At 45.9% G+C, this 21,275-nt stretch overlaps 1 protein-coding gene across 1 annotated transcript in view; it reads right to left on the bottom strand.

Moving 5' to 3' along the window:
- Window positions 1–21,275, bottom strand: part of fstl5 (follistatin-like 5) — a 172,681-nt gene that overhangs the window by 141,738 nt on the left and 9,668 nt on the right. Inside the window, exon 2 of the mRNA XM_030107254.1 lies at window positions 2,457–2,598. Coding sequence (XP_029963114.1) covers window positions 2,457–2,598 — 142 coding nt within the window. The remainder of the gene's footprint in view (window positions 1–2,456; window positions 2,599–21,275) is intronic.

The raw sequence follows: 21,275 nt of genomic DNA on the forward strand, positions 1-21,275 counted from the left end.
CTGACAGGCAGATATATGAACGGAGTTTACCTCCGTCCTCCCGAAAGACGCGCCGTAATCGTATGCAGATGCTGTAATGACTTTCCTCTGAGATGTAATCACCGCGCCCGCCACATTCATTTCATTAGAGTGGAAAAGCACATACATCACTTCTGCAGCTCCCGGTCAGATTCCCGCTACATGTAGATATGCATTACTGTAATTATTAAAGCCGCCGCGCCTCCAAAGCGGAGACAAAGTCAGAGCTAGTTGGCTTCGATCTCGAATCATATCTCATCATAATGTGGTGATTCTCCTTGAACACGAGCTAACAGGCACAATAGATGTTATATCACAGTACTGAGATGACAATATTTTTATACGATTAATAATGCAGTTACAGTCTGTGGACTCATCACTGCTTTCATTTACGATCAGTGAAAATCATCAGAGCTTCAGTTTCTTCCTGTTTGTGAATCCGCTGTTAGCTTCAGTGGTCATTTTACACTGGTTGTGTTATGGATCCGGATCGGATCCACAGAGGAAAAATATGTCACACAGCAGGAGCTACAAGCATAGATATGTATATGGCTGCTAGCATTAGCCTCAATTGCAATAAACAGCTGTACTTCCACTGGATTCCAGTGGATCCACACCAGAGGTTTTCCATCCCCACCAGATAAATACGCATTGTGGAGCGCAAGGAGGATTTTTTATTTTGGATTCCTGGTATCCGGTCGTACGTGGCTTTATGGGTCCGTCATGTTTTGTTCAATTCCTGATGTGCTGGCTGCTGTTTGCAGAGAGCCGCTGTCAGATCACTTCTGACACTGTTACAGCTGCAGTGCGTAAACTGCAGTAACCATTCTATGGTCGTACATCTGTAGTTGTAGCTTCTGCAGCGTAACGTAAATTTCCACTGCGTATCCGTTTCGAATCTGTAACACAACCACAGTAAAGTGGCCCTTCAGCTCCATTTTCATTTGAGAAAAGTTCTGTGTTTTAATGGTAGTGTTTTATTCTACATGGAGCCAGAGCGCTTTCGAGTTACATTTCCCCTCTTCCATGGGGATGGAGAGGACTTTTTCAAAAACTCCCAAATCGGAAGCCTTTTTCACAACGTTGTGTAAACGAGTCCTAAATCAGTTATCAAGAAAGAGAAAATGCTCCTTCTACGACTGTTTATCCCTGAATTCCTCCACAAAGAGCTGAGCGACACATGGAAAGCCCAACAGAAGCTTCAGAAAACAACAGCGTGGACTGAAATCCACCATCAGCAGTGTAGTTGCGGATGATGAATCAGCTTCTGTTCTGCCGTATAAAACATCAGTGCCTGGCAGGAGTGTTGTTTCTGCAGTTTGCAGACATTACTTTTTTTTTTTTTTTTTTTTTTTTTTTGAGTTTGAAGTTTAAATCTCTTTGCTTTCCAAACACACTCGGTTTTAATGGTATCAGTTCTCAGAGAGAGGCAGCGCAGCTGATATCAGCAGACAGCACGTTTGGAAAGCATCTCTGTGAATAAATCTTCTTGGAGAGGTCAGAATGTGTTTGACCATCGTGTGGATTTAACAGCAAAGTGCTGCTTGCAGCTCCTCTCTCCACTCCGACACCGCCCAGTGTCGCTCCCACCATCTGCTGTCTCCGACTCGTTCTCTTTCTAACAAGCTCTCACTCCATCCCCCTCCAGGACCGCTCTGCTCTCTTTGTTTTTCAAGGCTAAACCCAATCGAAACAAACTGAAAACAACAATCTGAGAATGAAAACGACAGATCGCCCCGATAAAGAAAAACAAACATATGACACCACAACAATGTTTCTGTCCCTGTAATCAGCTCTTATCATGGATTTAGAAGGAAAAAAAGTGTTTATGTGTGAAAATGTGTGGGGTTTTTTTTGGGAGCGTTCACTGGCGGACAGAAATCTGACTAATGCCTCCTGACAAAACGCTTTGTTTCCCCTCATCTCCACGTCTGCCAAAACAGTCCATTTCTGTCCCAGTCCTCCTCTAATTGATCCATGTCTGCAACTCCGGTGTCCAGGAAGTGACACAGCAAAAGCACAAAGCACGGGGATTTAGAAACGGCGCTCTGCTGGCGGAGATGCGGCGAGACAGACTAATAGAAGTGCTGGGTTGAGCTTGAGGGCTCTGCCCTTTATTTCTACGTCAATGGGCAACCACTTCCATCTTTCTCTTAAAAGGCTCATCTCAAAACGCCAACATCTCCACTCCATTCACGGCTCGTCTCTGCTCTGTTGCGCCTGCCATTAATCTGATGTTGTCTCTGAAATGACAGTCTCCTGGCACAGAAGGAGGGATAATGATTCATCAAGTGTTTTTCAGTGGGCAGAAAAACAACGACCACCAGAGAGTCGTCAGGCGCAAGAAGGAGCGCCGCTGTAATTAGTTTTCATACTTGGCAAAAAGCGCAGACTCTTCCTGTTATGGACAGCAAATGAAAAAAGAAGGCGATCAATACCTTGTGTCGGAATCTCACGGCCGGTCGATAGGGCGAGGGCCCGAACGCCTCCTTGTTGGGCCTCCCGTCGGCGCCGAGCGCGAGGAGCCCCAGCAGGAAGACTGCGGCCGACCACCGTCCGGCCGTCTTCATTGGTCTTCTCCTGTCAAAAAAAAACCAAACGGGGACGGTGAGGACTCCTCCCAAACACTCCGGAAGGTCAATACGGCTCGGCCCAGACGATGCATCAAGCCTGCAGTAATTAGTGGAGACAATGGGAGCCGCAAAAGTGTCGCCGCTTTAAACTCAAGCTATCAATACGTGCCCCACACTCTCCGCACAGATTAGATCTCCGTTTGAATCAATTATGGGGAAATAGACGTCATGAGAAAATCAAGATAAAAAAGACAAAGAGCCAATGTATTACGGCAATTAAAGTGAGGGCTTCGGATTAATTGGGCTGAGTGTGGGAGTGGAGCGACTGTGTTGTAGTTCAGATGTTATCTCCAGCAGGAGGCTCGAGCACACGCAGCCCAAATATGGAGGAAGAGGCGAGGAATTCAATTCTCAGCCTCCGATACATCGGCGTTCTCAATTATTCATCACCCTGTGCACAAAACAAGTTTGACCTTTGCATGACATGAATTAAACACGACGGTGCGTTGAAGGAGGCTTGGTGAGAACGTCCGTGTCGCAGAAACCGCCGTGACCAGCAGGTAGAGACGGGGCGAGCATCAGCCACCAGGTCCCCCCTTCTTATTTTTATTCCCGTCTTTATCCACATTCATGCTGTCCGTGCACATCGCTGCGAACGCCCCCCGCTGTGAGCAGCGCTTTATAAATAAATGTGACTGGAGTTGACTCGGTGACTCTGGAAGCCGTGTGAAGCCACCGGCGCCCGCTCCTCGTCCTCCGGCGCCGCGGATGACTGACAGCGGGACGCTGACCCCGCCGCCTTGTTCTTCTGGAGCGACACCGAGTCAGGCGCCGGCGCCTCTGTGGAGGCCCACGTGCCTGTCGCTGGGGGTCAGGAGGTCACGGCAGCAGGGCGACGGACCCAGAGGGAACAGTCAGGCTTTATTTTCCTGACTCCTGCTGCCTTCCTGAGCTGCTTGACATCTCAACACTTCTGTACATTTATGTCAGGGTTTCTTTTTCTACCCTTTTTGAACAGAAATAAACAGTTTTCTCTGAGCGCTGCGTGTCGTCACGATGGGAAGAAGATAAACGGAGAAAAGCAGAGGTCGACGTCTGAGGTGTGTCACCACGAAACTCAGCTTCAGCACCGTTCCTCCCCTAAACTTCAACAACAGAAACATCTAAACTCTTCAGTGATGGATGGTCTACGGACACATGAAGGTCTGTAGAGCATTTAGTCAGTACAAAGACATTTAGTTACGATCTACCTTTGTCAGTCTTTGTTGAATAAAGGCTGAATGAATGAATGAATGAATGAATGAAGAGGTGAGCCCGTCAATCGCAGGAAAATAGAAACACTCACCTAAAAAACATTCACTCAGACAATAAAGGCCACGTTTACACGTTTCAAATGAGAACTCGTTTTTTCACGTCTTCGTTTCAGTAAAGTCTCACGTTTACACGGCGACGTTTTAAAACAATGTTGGTTTCCACGGAAACGGCAGAAAATGGTGTAGTTATCGAGTTGGCGCTGACTCCCCGATTAAATCATCATATAATAGACGTTAAGATGGTTCAAAACATTACAGCAACAAACAGCAGGAGCCCATGTTTTTAAGAGTATCATTTAAATCTATTTTATTTCTTTTCTGCTTCCGCACATCTACCAAACACCCGCCTTTCATACATGATATACGCAGACTGGCAATATTCAGCATTGGTAGATCAAGGGGCTTGCCATGCCAGTCCATTAGTCAGTGCAGTGTTAAAGGATCCACTTGGCAGGGAGCTTTTATTGTGAAGAATGAGTCAGTAAATCCAAATTAATTGTTGGAATGCTAATAAGGAGCGCCGGCCTCTGCGGCCCCCTGCAGACACATTATGTCCGTTCTGTCTTATGTGGCGCTGAAAGCCTCGCTTACTGCCTCTGGAAAATGAAGATATTCATTCTGCATGTGTCTGCAGCGTCTCCGGACCTGCAGGTCGAGACTCTGCCTGCAGCAGCTGCTGCTCCACTTCTCTGCTGGCCACTCTGGGCGGATTACCATATCTGCCAGCACACTCAATCACCTTCGTCCCAGCGTCCCAGCGCTAAATGGGTTATTAATGGACTAACTTTTGCTGGATGCTGTGTCAGAGACGGAGGCATATGCACACTTTTCCAAAGTTTAACTGCATCGAAGGGCTCCTCGCGGACATCGGGTCCATCATGATCAGTCAGAAATGTAAAACGGGTGAGAAGAGGCTTTCCAGCATGTCCTCCCCTGACTTTACAATCAGGAGTAATCTTACTGGCAGCAGTGAAAATGCTTTGCAGCTCGCTCTGCAAGCTGTGCAAACATTAACAAGCAGAATTTATTTATTTTTAAACAGCTTAAACTACATTAAAGTGACAGTAACCATTGTTTGCTATCACACTCCCTGCAAAGTTCAGGCCTCATTTAGTCACTCCGTCTATTCTTTCGATGCCCAGCATCTTCTCTGCTCATGAGCTGTGAGGCGCTGTGAAGAAGCAGGTAAAGTGGGAGTGGCGCTTTAGGAGCCATTTCCTAAAAGTTGTCTCATCGGTGTATCCGAGCATTGCTGAACTCACATCAAACTGGTGTGACTTTGCGTAAATACCAGCCAGGATTGTTGACTTCCTGAGGAGACCGGTGGAAACGAAGTTTCTTCCCCGGACCCCCTGGAGGAGCAGCGCCACAACCTCGCCTGGTAGTCTGAAATTCCCCCGAGCACGTCTGAGCTTTGGCATTGACTTTCAAATGAACACTACCTATTTCCCTCTGTGTACACAATGAAACATGTCCTGACACTCACAGCTACACTCCCCCAACTCCCTCTTCTATCTGTTTCCTCGTTTTTCCCCATCCTATCTGCCGGGCGACCTCACCACAGAAACCTCCCTCCGGCGCCATGCTAATGCAGACGCACTCCCATCACACTGAGCGAACCGCGCCGGGCGCTCGCCGGGTTCACGTAATAATTTACTATCAACTGTCGTGCATGTTTGGTGAGTCATAACTCTAGAAAATGGAAATTCATAATTAAAACCATGTCGTACATTTCTCTGACAGCAGGCATGACGTCCCCCCAGAAGGCCTTGGTGCAGGAGCGCCGTCCACATGACCACTGGAAACGCACTCGGACTAATTCTGACTTACTGCTGATAACTCGTCAATTTACAGTTTTCTCATTACAGCCAGCTTGTCTCCACTGTAATTAAACAAAGCCCTTGAGAAATGAGATTTTGTGTGTTTGATGGTCCACTGGGAGGCTCTCTGTGTGTCAAACAATAAGAAACAGCAAAGTTCTGGTTTTTACCACAGAAAACCTGTCATCAGTTAAGGAGGTTTAAAATGTTCCAGCAACAAACCGTCAAGAGTCAACACTCATGATTAGTATTTCCCCTGAACTTAATGATTTGAGTCTTTGTTGTTTTTCAATATGGATGTGTGTACGTCTGTGAAGCAAACTTCTTACCAATAAATGCAGACTGGAGTCGTGGAGCACTGGAGCTGATCGGGACTGAAACTGGGTGACGGTTCAGTCTGATCGCAGAGCTCAACACAGTTTTTATTGACAATAGACAAACAGGTGAATTCAGAGCTTTCCGTCCGTACTGATATGCACTGATTTCATCAAAACTCCTGGAAATCTGGAAGCTGACGAAAACAGACTGACGGAGCAGTACCAGGAGGCACCCACGGGGGGCAGTGTTCAGATTAACAAAGGTAAAATTGTGAAAAACCGATCCAGCTGACTGCTGAACCATCAGTCATGGTGAAGGAACCGAATGTCTGTGATGTTTTCTCATTGTTTTATTGCCTGTTAGAACATCGCTCGTCTGGATCCGAATGGATTTGTGGAGTTCGTGTGTGTGTGTGTGTGTGTGTGTGTGTGTGTGTGTGTGTGTGTGTCTGAGGGGCTCTGATGTTCCAGCTTCCTCGTACCATCAAATACCTGTCAGGTGGGTTATTGTGGATGAACTGGGAGCTCTTCATGTACTGACCCTGAGACGATGGAGCCGTCTGACCTGCTACAGGCGGACATGTTGCTGTTCGAAGGTGTTTTACCCGCCTGGTGTCTGTCACCAGCGCTGGAGCTCCTCTCTGCCTCTTCACCTCCGGTTTTAACCTCACATCTCCTCTTTTGCCCCCCGTGTGATGAAGGCTGACCCGCACATGTGGACCCTTTGTCTGAAACAGCTGCTCGGAGTGGGACCATCCAGATAAAAACATCGCTCAGTGAAGTGTGAAAGCTTTCCTGGCGCTGGCTGTGACAGCGTGAACAGTTTACTGGCTTTACAGCGATGAAGCCGACCCCGCTTTATGCTTCCCTTCCTTCAAACTGACTGCTGAAAGGTTTCTCTGCTCCACACCTCCCACCGATCGCAACAAACCCGACGAGCTGCACAGACGCCCAGGAAGCCTCCATCAGGCTGAGACCCGCTTTATAGAACACTGATTCAACTGAAAACACTTTGTTTTAGTGTTTTCATTTCTGAACCAGTCCTCAAACAAACACAGCATCTTCTCATCGGAGCCACTTTTTTAAACTGCTGGATATCCAGTTTATGAAAATCACGTCAAGTCGTCCTCCTGAAACGTTCCCTCCACTCCTGCTCAGCACAGCAGAATGAAGCATAACAGGCTATAACTTTGCTCACAAAATAATTCAGACATATCAAAACCTCTTCTGCTGCACTGGCGATTTGTTTTTAAATCAAGTTTAATGTGAAGATTCTGGATATTCCATTTCTCAAACCCACCAAGAGTTGAAATGATACATGAAGCTTCATTCATCATTTTCCCGTGGCGGAAGCTTCTCAGCATTTCGTCAGGGAACCTATATCCTTTTATTTATTTCTTCTCAGACTCCATTTCCCAGTCGGGAGAGGCTTTCACGTTTGCTGGATGTTATTTCTTTACTTTGCTGAGCAGGCACTAGTTCTTTTCTCTGCATTCACCACAGTTCAGCCAGTCATGCAAATTTAAAAGCGGCGTCGAGTTAAACTGAGTCCAGACTACTCAGCCCGCTCAAGCTTTAGTGCCTTGCTCAACAGCTGGAAAAGGACAAGCTTTTACCTGACATGATGATGGTTTTTATTGGCTCAACTTTACTTTTAGGAATATACGCATATTGACCATATAATTAATGTATGGAGGCACTTTTTCTTTTTTTCTTGACCTGCAGTTTATTATTTATAGAAAAGAAAAAACTGGAGTCAAAAGACAGCAGCAGTCCCAGAGAGCCTGATATTTAAAGCACTGAGCAATTAGCCTGTTAAGAGAAGCAAAATAATTTCCCTCTTTGAGCAGAAGAACTATTTACTGGAAATAGAGTCCGAGTGTTTTGAAAATCCTGCATTTTCAGTGGTTCTGATGACGGTTTGTCGAAACAATAAAAGTTTTCCAGTTTTCACTTGAAGACACAGTCATGTCAACAGGGTCTGGGAGAAGAACTGCTCCTGAAATGCAGCCGTCTGCCTCTAGTCTGAGTCGTTAAACAACCGTTTCCCTCACTATGCAGACTTCAAAAAAGCAAAAACCTGCAAAAGCAGTACAACTTATCACTACTTCTGTTGCAACTGAAAACAGGAGAGCTTTGTGAGGAATCATAACTTCAGTGGACCAATGCTGTCACAGCTGACTCAACCGCTCGGATTGCACTGCTAGCTGTGCTAGCAACACTCCGTCCAGCAGGATATCGTTTACCCAGAGACGCTGTAACCCTACCCAGTCCGAGGAAACAACAACAGCAACACAGTGTCTCTGTGATGCTAACAGAGCTGGAAAACACTGTTCAGGTTATCTGAGTATGTCTGTATTTTGGACCAGTCCAGCTGTCTTTATTAAAACTGAAAGGTGACTAATGAAAAGAGTTGTAGCCCCTCTTCATCAAAAATAGGTATGAGTTATGATCAGTTTTGAAACAAAACTTTGCCATTAAAATAAAAACTACAAACCACACAAATTGCATATATAACTGGAGGAAAAGGCCTTTATTTCAAAGCCCGTCCCTGTTTTTTCAGCATGCGGGGGATCATTTGTCTGTTTTCCTTCCTTTGAAGTTGCACACTGTTGCATTTGAAAGGGAGAACGTGTGACAGTGAAATAAAGGTTTTGTGTAAACACTCCCAGCCTGTCTTGTCGTGTTATTAAGTTTCCAGTGTGATTCGGTGTTAAGAACTCCCCTGCTTATTTTATGCACCCGCCAGCTTGACTGCATATGAAACTACAACTCACAAACTTTGTTTTTCCCTTTTCTTCCTTTTTCATGTCTAAAAAAGTTGCGTAGATCCACTGAGGGTTGTTCTGTTTCTGTCAACAAAGGAAGGGCCTCCTGCTTTAAAAACCTACTGCAAATGTTTAGTGACACGTAAACAACCGTTTCCCAGCCTGCTCTCTATATCATAACCTCAGAACGCTCTGCTGCAGAGGCGCCTGCTGGAGGGACTGGCTCTGCTGTTTTGTGCACGTCACTGTTGATTTAAGGCAATTTGCATGCGATGTTGTTCAGAAGTGAAGAATCTGCACACGCCTCAGCCTCACACAGCATGAGCAGAATTTAAACTCTGTGGGCTGAAGTGACGTGACACTGTAACATCGTCGCTTTGAGAAAAAAATAACATGATTACAGTCGCTCAGATGTCTGTGATCTTGTTAGGTTTTTCACATGAGCGGACTGTTTTCTCCATCTTCCTCCCTGAATCACCTGTTTGCCACAGCATTAGCTTTAGCATTAGCAGTGTGTGTATTCTCAGCTTCATACCAGCAGTACCTTGATTTTCTGCTGCTTTCTGCTCGGTTCAGGAAGGCTCCTGATATGAATCATATTTTCACCTTTAACTGATCAACCTGAAGTACAAACGCCTATCTTGGCTCTTCGGTGAGATAGACTTTACACCTTAAAGAATCTCTACGTATGTTATCAACAGAAAATAATGAATTGACCCCGTCTTGACTGCTGTATGAGATATTTCTGGACTCTGAAGCTGCTTCATGTTACTTCAGCGCTGAAAGTTGAGAGTGAAGTTGTGCATCTTCCTCTGGGAATAAGTCCAGTTTCCCGCTGCGTGGACGTGGCATATGCATCTTGAGTGCCTCTCAGAACACAGGACCAGATGTCGTCTGTCCAGCAGGTCTGTTTCCAGTCACCTGAACGTGAGAGAAGACGGTGCACAGCTGTGCACGGTCGCCTCCTTCACCACCATGTTTACTGTGAAAAGCAGTGGTTTCTTTCAGAGGCTTGTTGGAAATTATTGAAATTGTCACTGAGGTCACCTGAGGGTGAATTCAGGCGGCAGATGAACCGGCCTGCCGCTGCCCCCCTCCCTCCCTCTCACCATATGCTTGGGCTGACACATCCCTGACCCCCCGTGGGCACGGCGCTTCCAGCTCGCTCAGCGGTATTTCTGTGCACGGATCAATTTGGTTGGAGTCGCTGCAGTTTGTCTCTGAGATATCTGCAGAACGCTGGAGCATCTGCTGTGTGTTTGCCGCCCCAGCTCCCTGCCACGCCGTATCTTATTTGGCAGAATTATTGTGGAGCCCCTCATACAGTGTATCTTCACACTCATGCATCCCCGGCAGCGTCGCATCCCGATAAAGGCCTCCTTCAAGTTCAAAGCACGTCCAAAACCACAGGCGACTCTCTTTCCTCCGTTTGCTCCTTGTTCCTCCTTCGCAAACGCTGGAAATGCTGTACCAGTCTGTCAGATGAAGCCGTTTCCAGCAACAAAGGAACAGAGGGATGATTTCCAGTGTCGCACATGTCTAAATGAGTGTCTCATATAGTATTCATGTTTTGTCCCTGCATGGTGTCTCCGCATTCCGTTTTCAAGAATCTCTCACATCTCGTGGCTGCTTTGTGATTATTTTCGTGCATCAAGGAAGCGTCTGCCGCCGCTGTGGTCCACATATTTATAATGCACATAAAAATGAAACAGTGAAGGGCTCAAAGGAACGTGGGGAAAATATTTTGCATGAGGAGTTAAAGCACTTTACGGAGAGTCTGGAGAATCTGGGGGAGTAAATATCTCAACCACAACTCATCCTGCACATCGGGCTGAGAGAGTCACTTAATGGATGGAAAAGTGGGTTCATAAAAGAGAAAAGGACTTCCTGAGCAAAGTGAATCCCACAAGAAAGCCTTTTGGGTCCCACACACTTCGGTACTTCTGTCAGTGACATTGCTCTTGGTTCAGGTGGCTCTCTATATGCTGACGACACCTTTATTTATCCATCTGTCCAGTCCGCCCCTCACTGCTGCAGCCTCTTCACAAACAGCTTCAGCAGCATCCAGGTTGCCTTTTCAAGTCTCTGTTTACTGTTAAGCACAAATTAAACTAAATGCCTGAACACGCAGCGTGTCCCTTCATATGTAATTCCCTCCGTACATCACCATGAGATTGAGTTTTTTAAAAGCATGAAGTATCTCATTATTCAGATTGACCGTAAACATCCCAACGTTGTGCTCACGAAGGTCAAATTCCACATTTCTTTTCTTCACTGAAACAAATCCCCCTTCACACATCCCCCCAAAACAGATTCCGGTTAAAATGACGGTTCTACAATCTAAGATTAGTCGATGTAATCTACTGCTGCCTGTACTCCCTGATAAACTACCTGAGGCTGTCTGTGCAGTCTTTTTTTCTGTGCTGTGTCTCTTCTGTTCCTCCCAGCTCAGCATGCAGATGAGCTGTGCCGTACCAGAGACGTGATTGGCTGGTTGGGAGGAGACTGATTATTGAAGGTGGACTGCTGCCAGTGCCAGGTGTTGGAGATTCAGAGGGGAGGAACCAGCCTTTTCTGAGTGCAACCATCCGTGACAACACACTGCTGAGCTTTGTGTCTTCAGATGAGAGTGTGAGATACTGGAGTGAGCTGTTAACTTTTTGGTTTAATTGTTAACTCTTGTTTAAGTGAGCCAGGGAGGCCAGACTTTGTGTTTCTGTTCCTGTTTATTTTTGTAGGTACGTTTTGGACACTGATAGAGTAGTGTGGATTTTTGCTTTGTTTAGTAGCACTCACTCTGGTTTTAAGTTTTTTAATTACCATGATTATTGCTTCAGTTATTATTGCAAATAAAATTTTCCGTCTGTTCTTTGGAAACGTGTTGATGTGGTTGTGCTGCATAGAGTAGAAGACGGCAGTTCATGCTCCTAGGCCGGGGCGTAACACGGACAAACTCAAAACTCCCATTTATGTACAGATCCTTCTCAGTATTCTCAATATGAACAACACAAACTACAGTAGATTCATCAGTTTGATCACATCTGAAGCCAGATCTCCTAAAATCTGCAATCTAACGTCAAGATTTGTTCTCTAAATAAACAGTTTATGGTGAAAACTATTTTCCAGCGAGAGTAAACAGCCTGACCTAGAAACTAAAACCAGGAAGCGAATCCGCTGTGAAGCTTCCAGATCAGATTTCCATCTGCTTCCTTTAGGAATGAAGCCATTATCAAAAGCCCTGAAGATTCCTCAGCCCTCTCAGTGCCACCATCCCCAAACTCTTCTATTCACTGTGCAAATCCCAGCCGTTAATTACCGCACTGATAACAGGCCGGGTTGCCGGTGTGAGGACAGGCTGGCTGATTCATTAATGCTGCAGTGTAGAAGAAATGTGGGATTGTTTGCAGTTAATTTCCAGAACAGCGCGTCTCGCTGCGAAGCCCGGCAGTCCCCACTTCCTCAGCAAAACATCAAATCGCAGCAAGAACCGAGGAAATGATGAGAAGAGGAAGAAAAAACAACAGATGACTGTGGAAACAAATTAGATAACAAATTTAAATCAAGGAAAATACGAGAGCTGCAAGAAAATCAGTCTGTTTCAGCTCCGGTTTGGTCCTCATCAACACTCTCACTCAAAGATCGATTTCAACAATCATGAGCTCAGTTTAACTCCGATGATCGGTTTACACCACATGGTGAGGTCGACGTCAGCCTGAGTTTGCATGTTCTCCCTGTGTGTGGGAGGGTCAACCTCATGTTGGTCAATCGCATTAAAGCGACACTAAGGAACTTTCAGTTTTCGTTGATTTTGGCGGCGCCAGCGGTAGTGTTTTGCCTGAACGAATCCCATGAGGATTAGCGCGTGGCGTTTCTAAAATGCTGCTCCCGGTGGCGTGCTGTCGGACTGAACTCGCCTACATTTGTTTCCAGTGGCTGTGTGAAGGACGGATAGCGACGAGGTAATGAATCTAATGGTGGCTAAACAATGTTATATCATGATGCTGAAAATAAACGTTTAACTTTGGTAACGTAACTTTGTTTTTGTACCGCTTTTCCCCCCTCGGAGACCATGCCGTAAAGCAGTCCGCACATTTGGAGTTTTTTATTATGCAGGGTTCCTACCACCCTCCTCACAGCTGCTCAGTCCAAGTGAAAGCAATACTAACGCCCTCAGCCCGTGACAGAGGGGTCATTCAACTAGTTGTAAGTTGATGTATCATCACAAAAGATATTAAAATGTTTTATTAAGGTTGAAAAGTTATCAAGTGTCGCTTCAAATAATTTTATATTTGTGGTTATGTGACAAAATACTGAATCCTCAAGGGGGATCAATACTTTACCCACTAATGTCAACTGTGAATCACTTTCTTTTAAAGGTATAGAGGACGATGTTCCTAGCCAATGAATTCCGGGATGCGAATCTCAACTATTGGTCCTCCAACATGTCAGTCATGCTGGAGAAATGCTTGCGTAACGCCGCCAAGCGCGCTCATTCCCGTTATCTGCGCATGCGCATTCAGAGTGTTTATGCAGCCCGTGAGCTTCAGCCAGTCAGTGTAGCGCCACAGAGTTCACCGCGTACTTCGAAATAGCAGAAAGTTGCAAGAGGAAAACTGTGCACGAAGTTTATGAGAAGAAGAGAAAGGCCTCGGAAGAAAGAGTCCCGACACTGATAGGCGTTTCCTCGGGAGGAGCGGTAGAGCAGGTAGGATGGTCTGGCGCATGCGCGTTTCTCTAAAAGCGAGTAACAGATGTTTGGCTTCGACTTTTCGAGAAAATCCTCTGTTATGCCATTAAAGTTTAGCTTTTTAACAGTAATATGCTGATCTTACACGTTTTTACATTTCTTTTACTGTTTTTTTTTTTAATATTTGCTGTCTCTCCTTAGCTTCAGCCGATGTTATCTTGACCCACAGAACGAGACGTTTGAATACAACAGTGTTATGCATTTTTCGTTCTGCAGTCTTGTAGTGTTTCTTTATTTTATCGCCGCTGTGAAGCTTTTCTGGGAGCAGCTGATCAGTTACACCTGAACGGTTATGGAGTTTTGGGACCATGCTCTCGGAGATCATCGGTCTTCTACCTTGTAGATTTTTGATGATCTGTGGGTGAAATTTGAACTCAGGTGCTTTTTGTGCTGTTTCCTCTCCTCCCTCGTCCCGATGGTCCACGCTCATGAGAACTGTCCAGTACTGATTCACAGCGAGCTGGATGGGACACAGGTCGATAGACAGCAGAGAGGAAAAACTGCTTCACTTAACAAAATAAAGCTCTCTGTGAAGCCGTGAGGAGGAATGCTTGGGTTGTTTGCAGTTGAGATCTAATACCTGGCACTGTTCCTGCTCTCGGTTTGGGAACACTTCAGTAGATCTGGATCAAAAACCAGACTGAAACGTAACTCTGAGGAGGTTCCTACAACTTCAGAATAGTTAAATAATTTGTTTGAAAGTCAAACAAGCACCTCGTGAAAACAGCAATGTACCAAAATAAAGGTTGGAATGAAGGAACAGTCTGAAGTGACTGAAGTTTCACTTAACAGACATGAAGAAAACGAAAGTCAGTCCCATTCCTGCCATCCTGAACATGGTGAAGAGGTACTGAAGATGGATGGATGACGGGTGGATGAATGGATGGATGGAGTCGACTGGACGTCGATTGTTTTGGTGAAGGACACTGACAAACACACAGTCAAGTGGAGGACCAAACCTTCAGCCTTTTGACTGACAGATGAATTTCTTCACCAGCCTCTGGCTGCTATCAGGTAAAACTCACTGAACCGTTTCAGAGCTGCTGTCTCTTTCAGACCAACCACCAGGTCAGTCTGTAGTTTCAGAGTCATTAATCCTGAGGATGTCTAAATGTAGCAGTGACACTAAATTTAACTTGTCATGTTGGTGGCTGATCTCAGCTGTCTGGATGCTGTTGTTTTTTCACTTTATTTTCACGAGCCTGTTTCTTCTTACCTTTCTGGGTGTTTTTCCAGGCTCCTCCTGACGGCATGGCTCTGAGGCTATTTAGGTAGCTAGCTTTCAAGATTTATTTGAAGATCTTTAGGAATTCTCGTGGCCCTAAAATGCCCCTGTAGTTTACTGAGTAAACGTTCCACAGACTGCAAAGACTGGGAGGTGAGTTTGACTAATTAATTTAAATAATTAGGAGACTGTTGAAGCGTTTTGTCGCAATTCTAACGAAATCTGTCAATAAAAAAATCATTTTTTATTTGAATATTTACTTGGTGGATTGCTGGGCCTCTTGCCAACTGGCTTCGGCCCACGAGCCTTATGTTTGACACCTGTTCTCGATGATGAAGCTTCTTCCTCCAGTTGGTCTTCATGAATCAGACGGACTCAGGTCTGATATCAGATTTCTCCATGCATGTCAGACATCTCATCAACGAGACCGTTAAAAACAGAGCAGGTCAGATTTCCTGTTCCTGAATATATTAGCTCATAACTTGTAAACCAGCTCCTCTACTTTTACCAGAACCACAAAATGTAATTTTTTTTTTTTTTTTTTTCATTTTCAGTAACTTAACTGAGTGAAGAAGAAAATCAAGTGGAACCATTTCACCCGAAGGGTCGGAACAACCGATGGAAAGCTCATATCTGTGAAATGTGAAGCTTGCAGCGTGTTGGACATGTTTGAGGCCCGTGGCCTGTGTGTGTGTGTGTGTGTGTGTGTGTGTGTGTGTGTCTGTGTGTGTGTGCTACTGGAGGATCGATCATCCTCGGAGACCTCGGCTTCACCCGCCACTGGAGGCGGCATGCACGGCGAGGCCGGAGGAGCAGCGGGTGTGGAACATATTGACTCCCAGACCAGAGACCCTGTTAGTGCAGACGTCAGCGAGGTGGAGGTGGAGGTGAAGGTGGAGGTGGAGGTGGAGGTGGCTGGACTGGGAGCTAACGGTGATGCTGGGTTGATTCTTTCTGCTGCAGCGGCGGCCGGAGCATCAGTTAGCTCCCTCCTCCACCTCGCCGTGTGTGTGTGTGTGTGTGTGTGTGTGTGTGTACAGTGTTGGTGGATCGGGACCACGAGCCCTCAGAGGAGCTGGAACTTCTCACACTGTGCGTGTGTTCACATATTCAACGCGCTGCAGCTATTGAACTTTTTGTTTGCACCGAGGGAGCGCCGGGCCACAGATTCTTGCTGCGGCAGGTGTTTTTGCTTTTTACGGTCTGCTGGCTGGATTTCTGATTACTTTTTGGAATTGCATGTTGTCTTTTTATCTTTGATACTAACTTGTGGAGAAAATAAAGTTTGCCTCCATTGACTCCGAGGCGTCTGCGCTGCAAATAACTTCATTCTTATTCTAAAGTTCTGTGTTTTAGAGGTGCGTGCGGCTCACAGGGCGTCGCCCCGTCAGGGCGCTGTGCACGGAGGGATTTCATTTCTTTGTGCTCGTCCCCAGAGATTAGGATTATCGTTGTACAAAAAACTGTGTAGGCTGTTTTTAAAAGCAGTGAAAATGTTGCAGAAAAACATTTTCCCTGGCAGTGCGAGTCGGGGTCTGACCTCCTGGTGTGTTGAAACTCCTCTTCCTCCCATGATGCATCTGTGTGATGTTCAGGAGTCAAAGCGTCAGATCTCTCGTCAGCTCCTGAAGCCTGTTCGGCTCCTCACTCGAACAACTCTGATTAATACGTTTTAGTAGGAGTCGCATGAAGTGAAACCTCAGTTTTGTTCTTCAAATTGATTTTTGTCGTCTCGTCTGCTGCGGAATGTCTTGACATGAGCCCAGAAAGCGACGCTTAGACGCCGTCTGGGTGTAATCAGCAGCCATTCATCTGAAGCGACGCGCTGAAAGCGAGCGAGCGCGGCGTCTTTCTGCTTGGAGAGCACTTCCTCTGCTGACTCCCAGCTGTGCAGGCAGCTGGATCTGCTGACGGCTCACATGGATTCGGCTTTGTGTGCAGCCTCTAATTTTGCTGTGATCTCCACACTCTGCAAGGCACAGCTCCATCTGATATACGAAGCTGGTGTTTCTATCTTGCGTGACCTTGGACGACGCCGCAGCATCGAACGGCGTCTCACAGAACGGCCTGAAAAATGCACGGCGCAGGTCAGGAACTACACAGGACTCGGAACGGCGTCTGTTTGATTCGCTTTTCTTTCAACTTGAGAGAGAAGATTCAGTGTTTTAATGACAGATAACTAACCCAAGCTCACCTTTAATCCACCTCCCCAACAGCAGCCTGCTGTTCAAACAGGCAAAATGCCAGCAGACTTCATTAACTGTATCCTGGTCGGTGCTGCTCACAGCAGGATAATGAGCAGGAATAGCGGCCCCGATGTGAGAAGAGAAAGAAAAGTGCTGAAAAGAGCTCCTGCGGTATACGTCTTTTTTATTTCTCTATTTTCATCTGAGGAGCCTTTTGTCTTTTCTTTTCTTTTTAAGATAAAGAGGGATTTCTTTGTGGAGCTTAAATTGAATCCAAACAGTTGAGCCAAATATAAAAAAGCCAAACCTGGCACGACCTTAATCATCTCTCAACCATCCTGGATCAGGTCCAGAAAGACGGCAGTTGAGCTGCTATAATCACCGTGATACATCAAATATGACCAGTTATGCTAATGGCCTCATTCATTAAGGTAATTAATGCTCTGATTTGTGTACGTATCACATCGGCATCATTGTCTTCCTGCAGCTCCTGGGCTTTATTAGCAGCTCCGCTAAGTAATTTGAGCCACCAAAGACTTAAGAGAAGGTCTTTTTTTTCAATATCAGCATGCAAATTTATGCATTTATGTGCTGGAAAAACTAATCACATTCCCTTCCATAATCTGCAATATGAGTATGAAGCATGACAGACAGATGCCGGCGTGGTTATGCAACACCAGCTGGCAGGAGATCAAAACTGGAGGAGTAACGCCATCTGGGTCATCTCAGGGCAACAAAATCTCACTACATTCAAATCCTAACCTCTCACCGTCCAGCGTCGGACTGCTGGTACAGCTGAATACAATGTACTCTATTTGTACTGAAGAACACATTAAATGTGAGTTGACGCTTTGTGTTTGAACCTGGAAATAAACTGTCTTGTACTAGATTTCCTCATCATGGTGTCGCTGTAATAATGTGCTGAGTCGGCATAAGAGAAGGGCAAAGCTGTGATTATGACATAATGATAATTACAAAGCCGAGATGCTGAGGACTGTATTCTGCACATTTCAATGAAGCGGAGGGTTTGCTGCTGACTGTGGAGGAACGCAGGTCACACCTGGACGTGTCAGGACTTCACTGCAAACATCAGGCATTCTGCACACCTGTGGAAAACTCTGATTCACCAAGGAGCCTCATTTTCTGACATGTGGAAGGAAACAGGACCAGGAGATAACTGGCACAGGAAGAACATGCAAACTCCCTGCAGAAGGGTTCAGACACCTGGACTCAAACCAGACCCTTCTCAAGGTCAGATCAATGTGCAAACTACAAAACAACTCCAGGGTCATGTGGGAGGAGTCCAGAGCAACACGGCTCTCTGATACCAGGATGAAAAGTTCATCAAGATTTCTTTAACTGTCATCAACTCAACCATGATTCTGACCAACCGACCGATCAAACAGACAACCGACCGAGTGACTGAATGACTGAACGACTGAATGAATGAACGCCCTCTTGCAGCGAACGGAGGAGCAGATGAAGCGGATAAAAGAGTTCAGAGCAGCTCTCAGGCGTGACCGAGTGTTAACTTATGAACATGCTGCTGATTTCCTGCTCACTGAGCTCAGTCCAGAAAAGTTTACTTTTTCACATTATTCACTTGATACACAAATCATTAAGTTGGGAAACACGATTAAGAATTCTGTGCTTTGCTAGTTCTTGACATTGTTAGATAACTTTACATGAGGAGTGGAGCTTTTGATCCAGTCCTGTGATGGGAATGACTGAGTCAGGTAGAAATTAAACCATTAAAAACCATCTGCTCCTCCGGCTTTACTAACTTTAACTGTCTGGAAATATTCAAGGTGAAAGATAACCTTCAATTTCAAACTGAATAGTACACACTCTCAAGACAAATATAAATGAGTAAAAATGTTGGGAACAGTTAATCTAAAGTGTTTTATTGTTTTGGAATTATTCAGTTTCTTCTTCTCAGCATCACCCTGAAACACGGAAACTCTGATCTACATTTCTTCTTTGTCTTCTCCCTCTTTTGGCATCATCTGCATTGATAACATGATCCTCAGCTGATCTGGTGTTGGAGATCTGCACCAGTTTTACAGCAAATGGTCTTCTTGACACGACTCTCACCTTCATCTGAGCCGCGACCAGAACTAAAGTTGCAAATGTAACTACGGTTCTGTGAATCCCTCCTGACTGCCAGAAGGCGGCGCTGAAAGCACTGAATGTTCTCTTCATGCATGCGCAGTTGGAGAATGTATACCAGCAATGTCACCTGTGACCCCTGCGTGACTGGAAGGTAATAAGTTTCGGTGTCAAACCCGGGATCAGTTCCTGCAGAATCTTCTCACGTGGTCACGAAGATTCTTAATGACAAAACATTCTGCCAGTCATGCGGGATTCATAGAACTGTCGGTAGAGTCATAGCTTTCATTCTATTTCATCCCTTCTGACAGCCAGAAGGCAGTGCTGACAGCACTGGGTGACTAATACCAGTGTAGTCTGGAGGAATCCCAGAGACCGACCTCACTGAGACAACAGCCAGTGGATGGGGAGTGGCGGCGCTCATACTCTACCACCTAGAAAAAGGTGCCTGACGTCGTCCAGGAGTCAGCGGTATGAATGTCGTCTAGAGGTACTCCTCCCAGGGTGGCCCAAGGTGTGGACACCGCTCTGGTGGAGTGGCAGCACACACCCGATGAGAGGGTGGTTCACCAGCTGATAAGGATGGCAAATGGTATCCATGATAAGGTGGGATAAGCGCTGCTTGAAGAGAGCAGAGCCTCCATTAAGGCCTCCACAACAGACTAAAGGCTGTTTGCTGGTACAAAGTCCAGTGGTAGTATCAGTAAAGCAACCCAGAGCTCTTACTGGGCACAAGAGTTCCTCCCTGTCTCGAGGAACACCCGATGGAGGGTCACATCATGTGAGCCGTTTAGGCTGAAGAGACTGTAGGCGAGTGGCACTGCTAACATCCAGATGAAGCCTCAGGCATAAAGGGCAGATAGCAAGAGAGTGTAGCCCACCCACGCGTTTCGGCAAGGTAATGGCCAGCGAAAATGTAGTCTTGCTAGGCACCCACTGTAGGCTGAGACAAGCCCTCGGGTGCTGAGAACGGGTCTCATGCTGGAGCCCGTGGGGCTCTCAAGACGTGAGGCCTCAGAGCCGAGGAGGGCACCACCGGCAGCGCCACGGTGAAACCTTCCATTGCGCACGATATGCCACTCCAATGTGTGATAATCTGAGGGAAGGGCTGGTATATTAACTTTCCTTTCAGCACTGCCTTCTGCTGGTCAGTAGGGATGAAATAGAACTGACTTTTATAAACACGTCTGATTTACTCAGCTGGTGAAAACCGTCAGGCCTCTGGGATCACCCTGGAACCAGTTCATCTGTTACCTGGAACCAAACCGCACGACGTGAAGGAGCTTTGAGTTTCATCCACGAGGAGGAAACATTTGAAGTCTGTTGAAGCCTCAGATTATTTCCATCAGGGCTTAAAGCTTTGTTTACTGCGTCTCTCCAAAGGAGGCACAACGTGTGATTAAAGTAATCTCCACCTATTGCTGCTGCTGTTTAATGTTTCTCATAATACTTTTAAATCTATACAATGCCTTCCTTTGACTTGTTCTATCAGTGTTTTTAATGTTTGGTTGAATTTCTAAGCACCTCCACACACTTTGAATTGTCTTGTGCAGGAAAAACAGAAAATAAATTAACTTTGGAGTTTTGTCTGAGTACAATTAACTGCTGACAGTAATCTGAAGCCGATGCTTTTTTCTATTTGTGTTATTTTTAATTCCTTTAGGTCTCTGTGATGTGTTCGTCATCCATTTAATTTCCATCAGGTTTTTTTTTTTTTAATCTTTAAACTTTCTTTGCTCTTTGGAGCTGCTGAAGGTCGAACTGTGCTCAGAGGTACATCGGATTGTGAACTCTGACCACTTCCTCTGACATTCAGTAGAGAATTATTGCAGGTTTTATTCAAGTACTTCTATGAAACAGGTCTCATCATCCATTCCTCATTCATCAATCAAACTGAAACGCCCCACCTTTACGAGCTCGCTGCCATACTTAGTTCAAAGAAGCTCCAAAGAAGCAACTTTGCATGGTGAGGCCTCCTGGTGAAGCCTTCTGGGTAGCACGGCTCTGATGTCCCGACTTGTTAGAGGTAATGACACGAGGATAACAGCGGCGCGCCGCCAGATGACAGATAGAGTCCGCGGTCGGACTCTGTGGCTGCATGTTGTGACTACTTCATTTGTTATCTCCCATTCACCCCATTAGGCTGTTATCTGTTCTATTCAGATCATATCTAAACACTCTAAATGGAATAACTCCCTT

Source organism: Salarias fasciatus, chromosome 2 (assembly GCF_902148845.1).
Source record: "Salarias fasciatus chromosome 2, fSalaFa1.1, whole genome shotgun sequence".
Lineage (NCBI taxonomy): Eukaryota > Metazoa > Chordata > Actinopteri > Blenniiformes > Blenniidae > Salarias > Salarias fasciatus.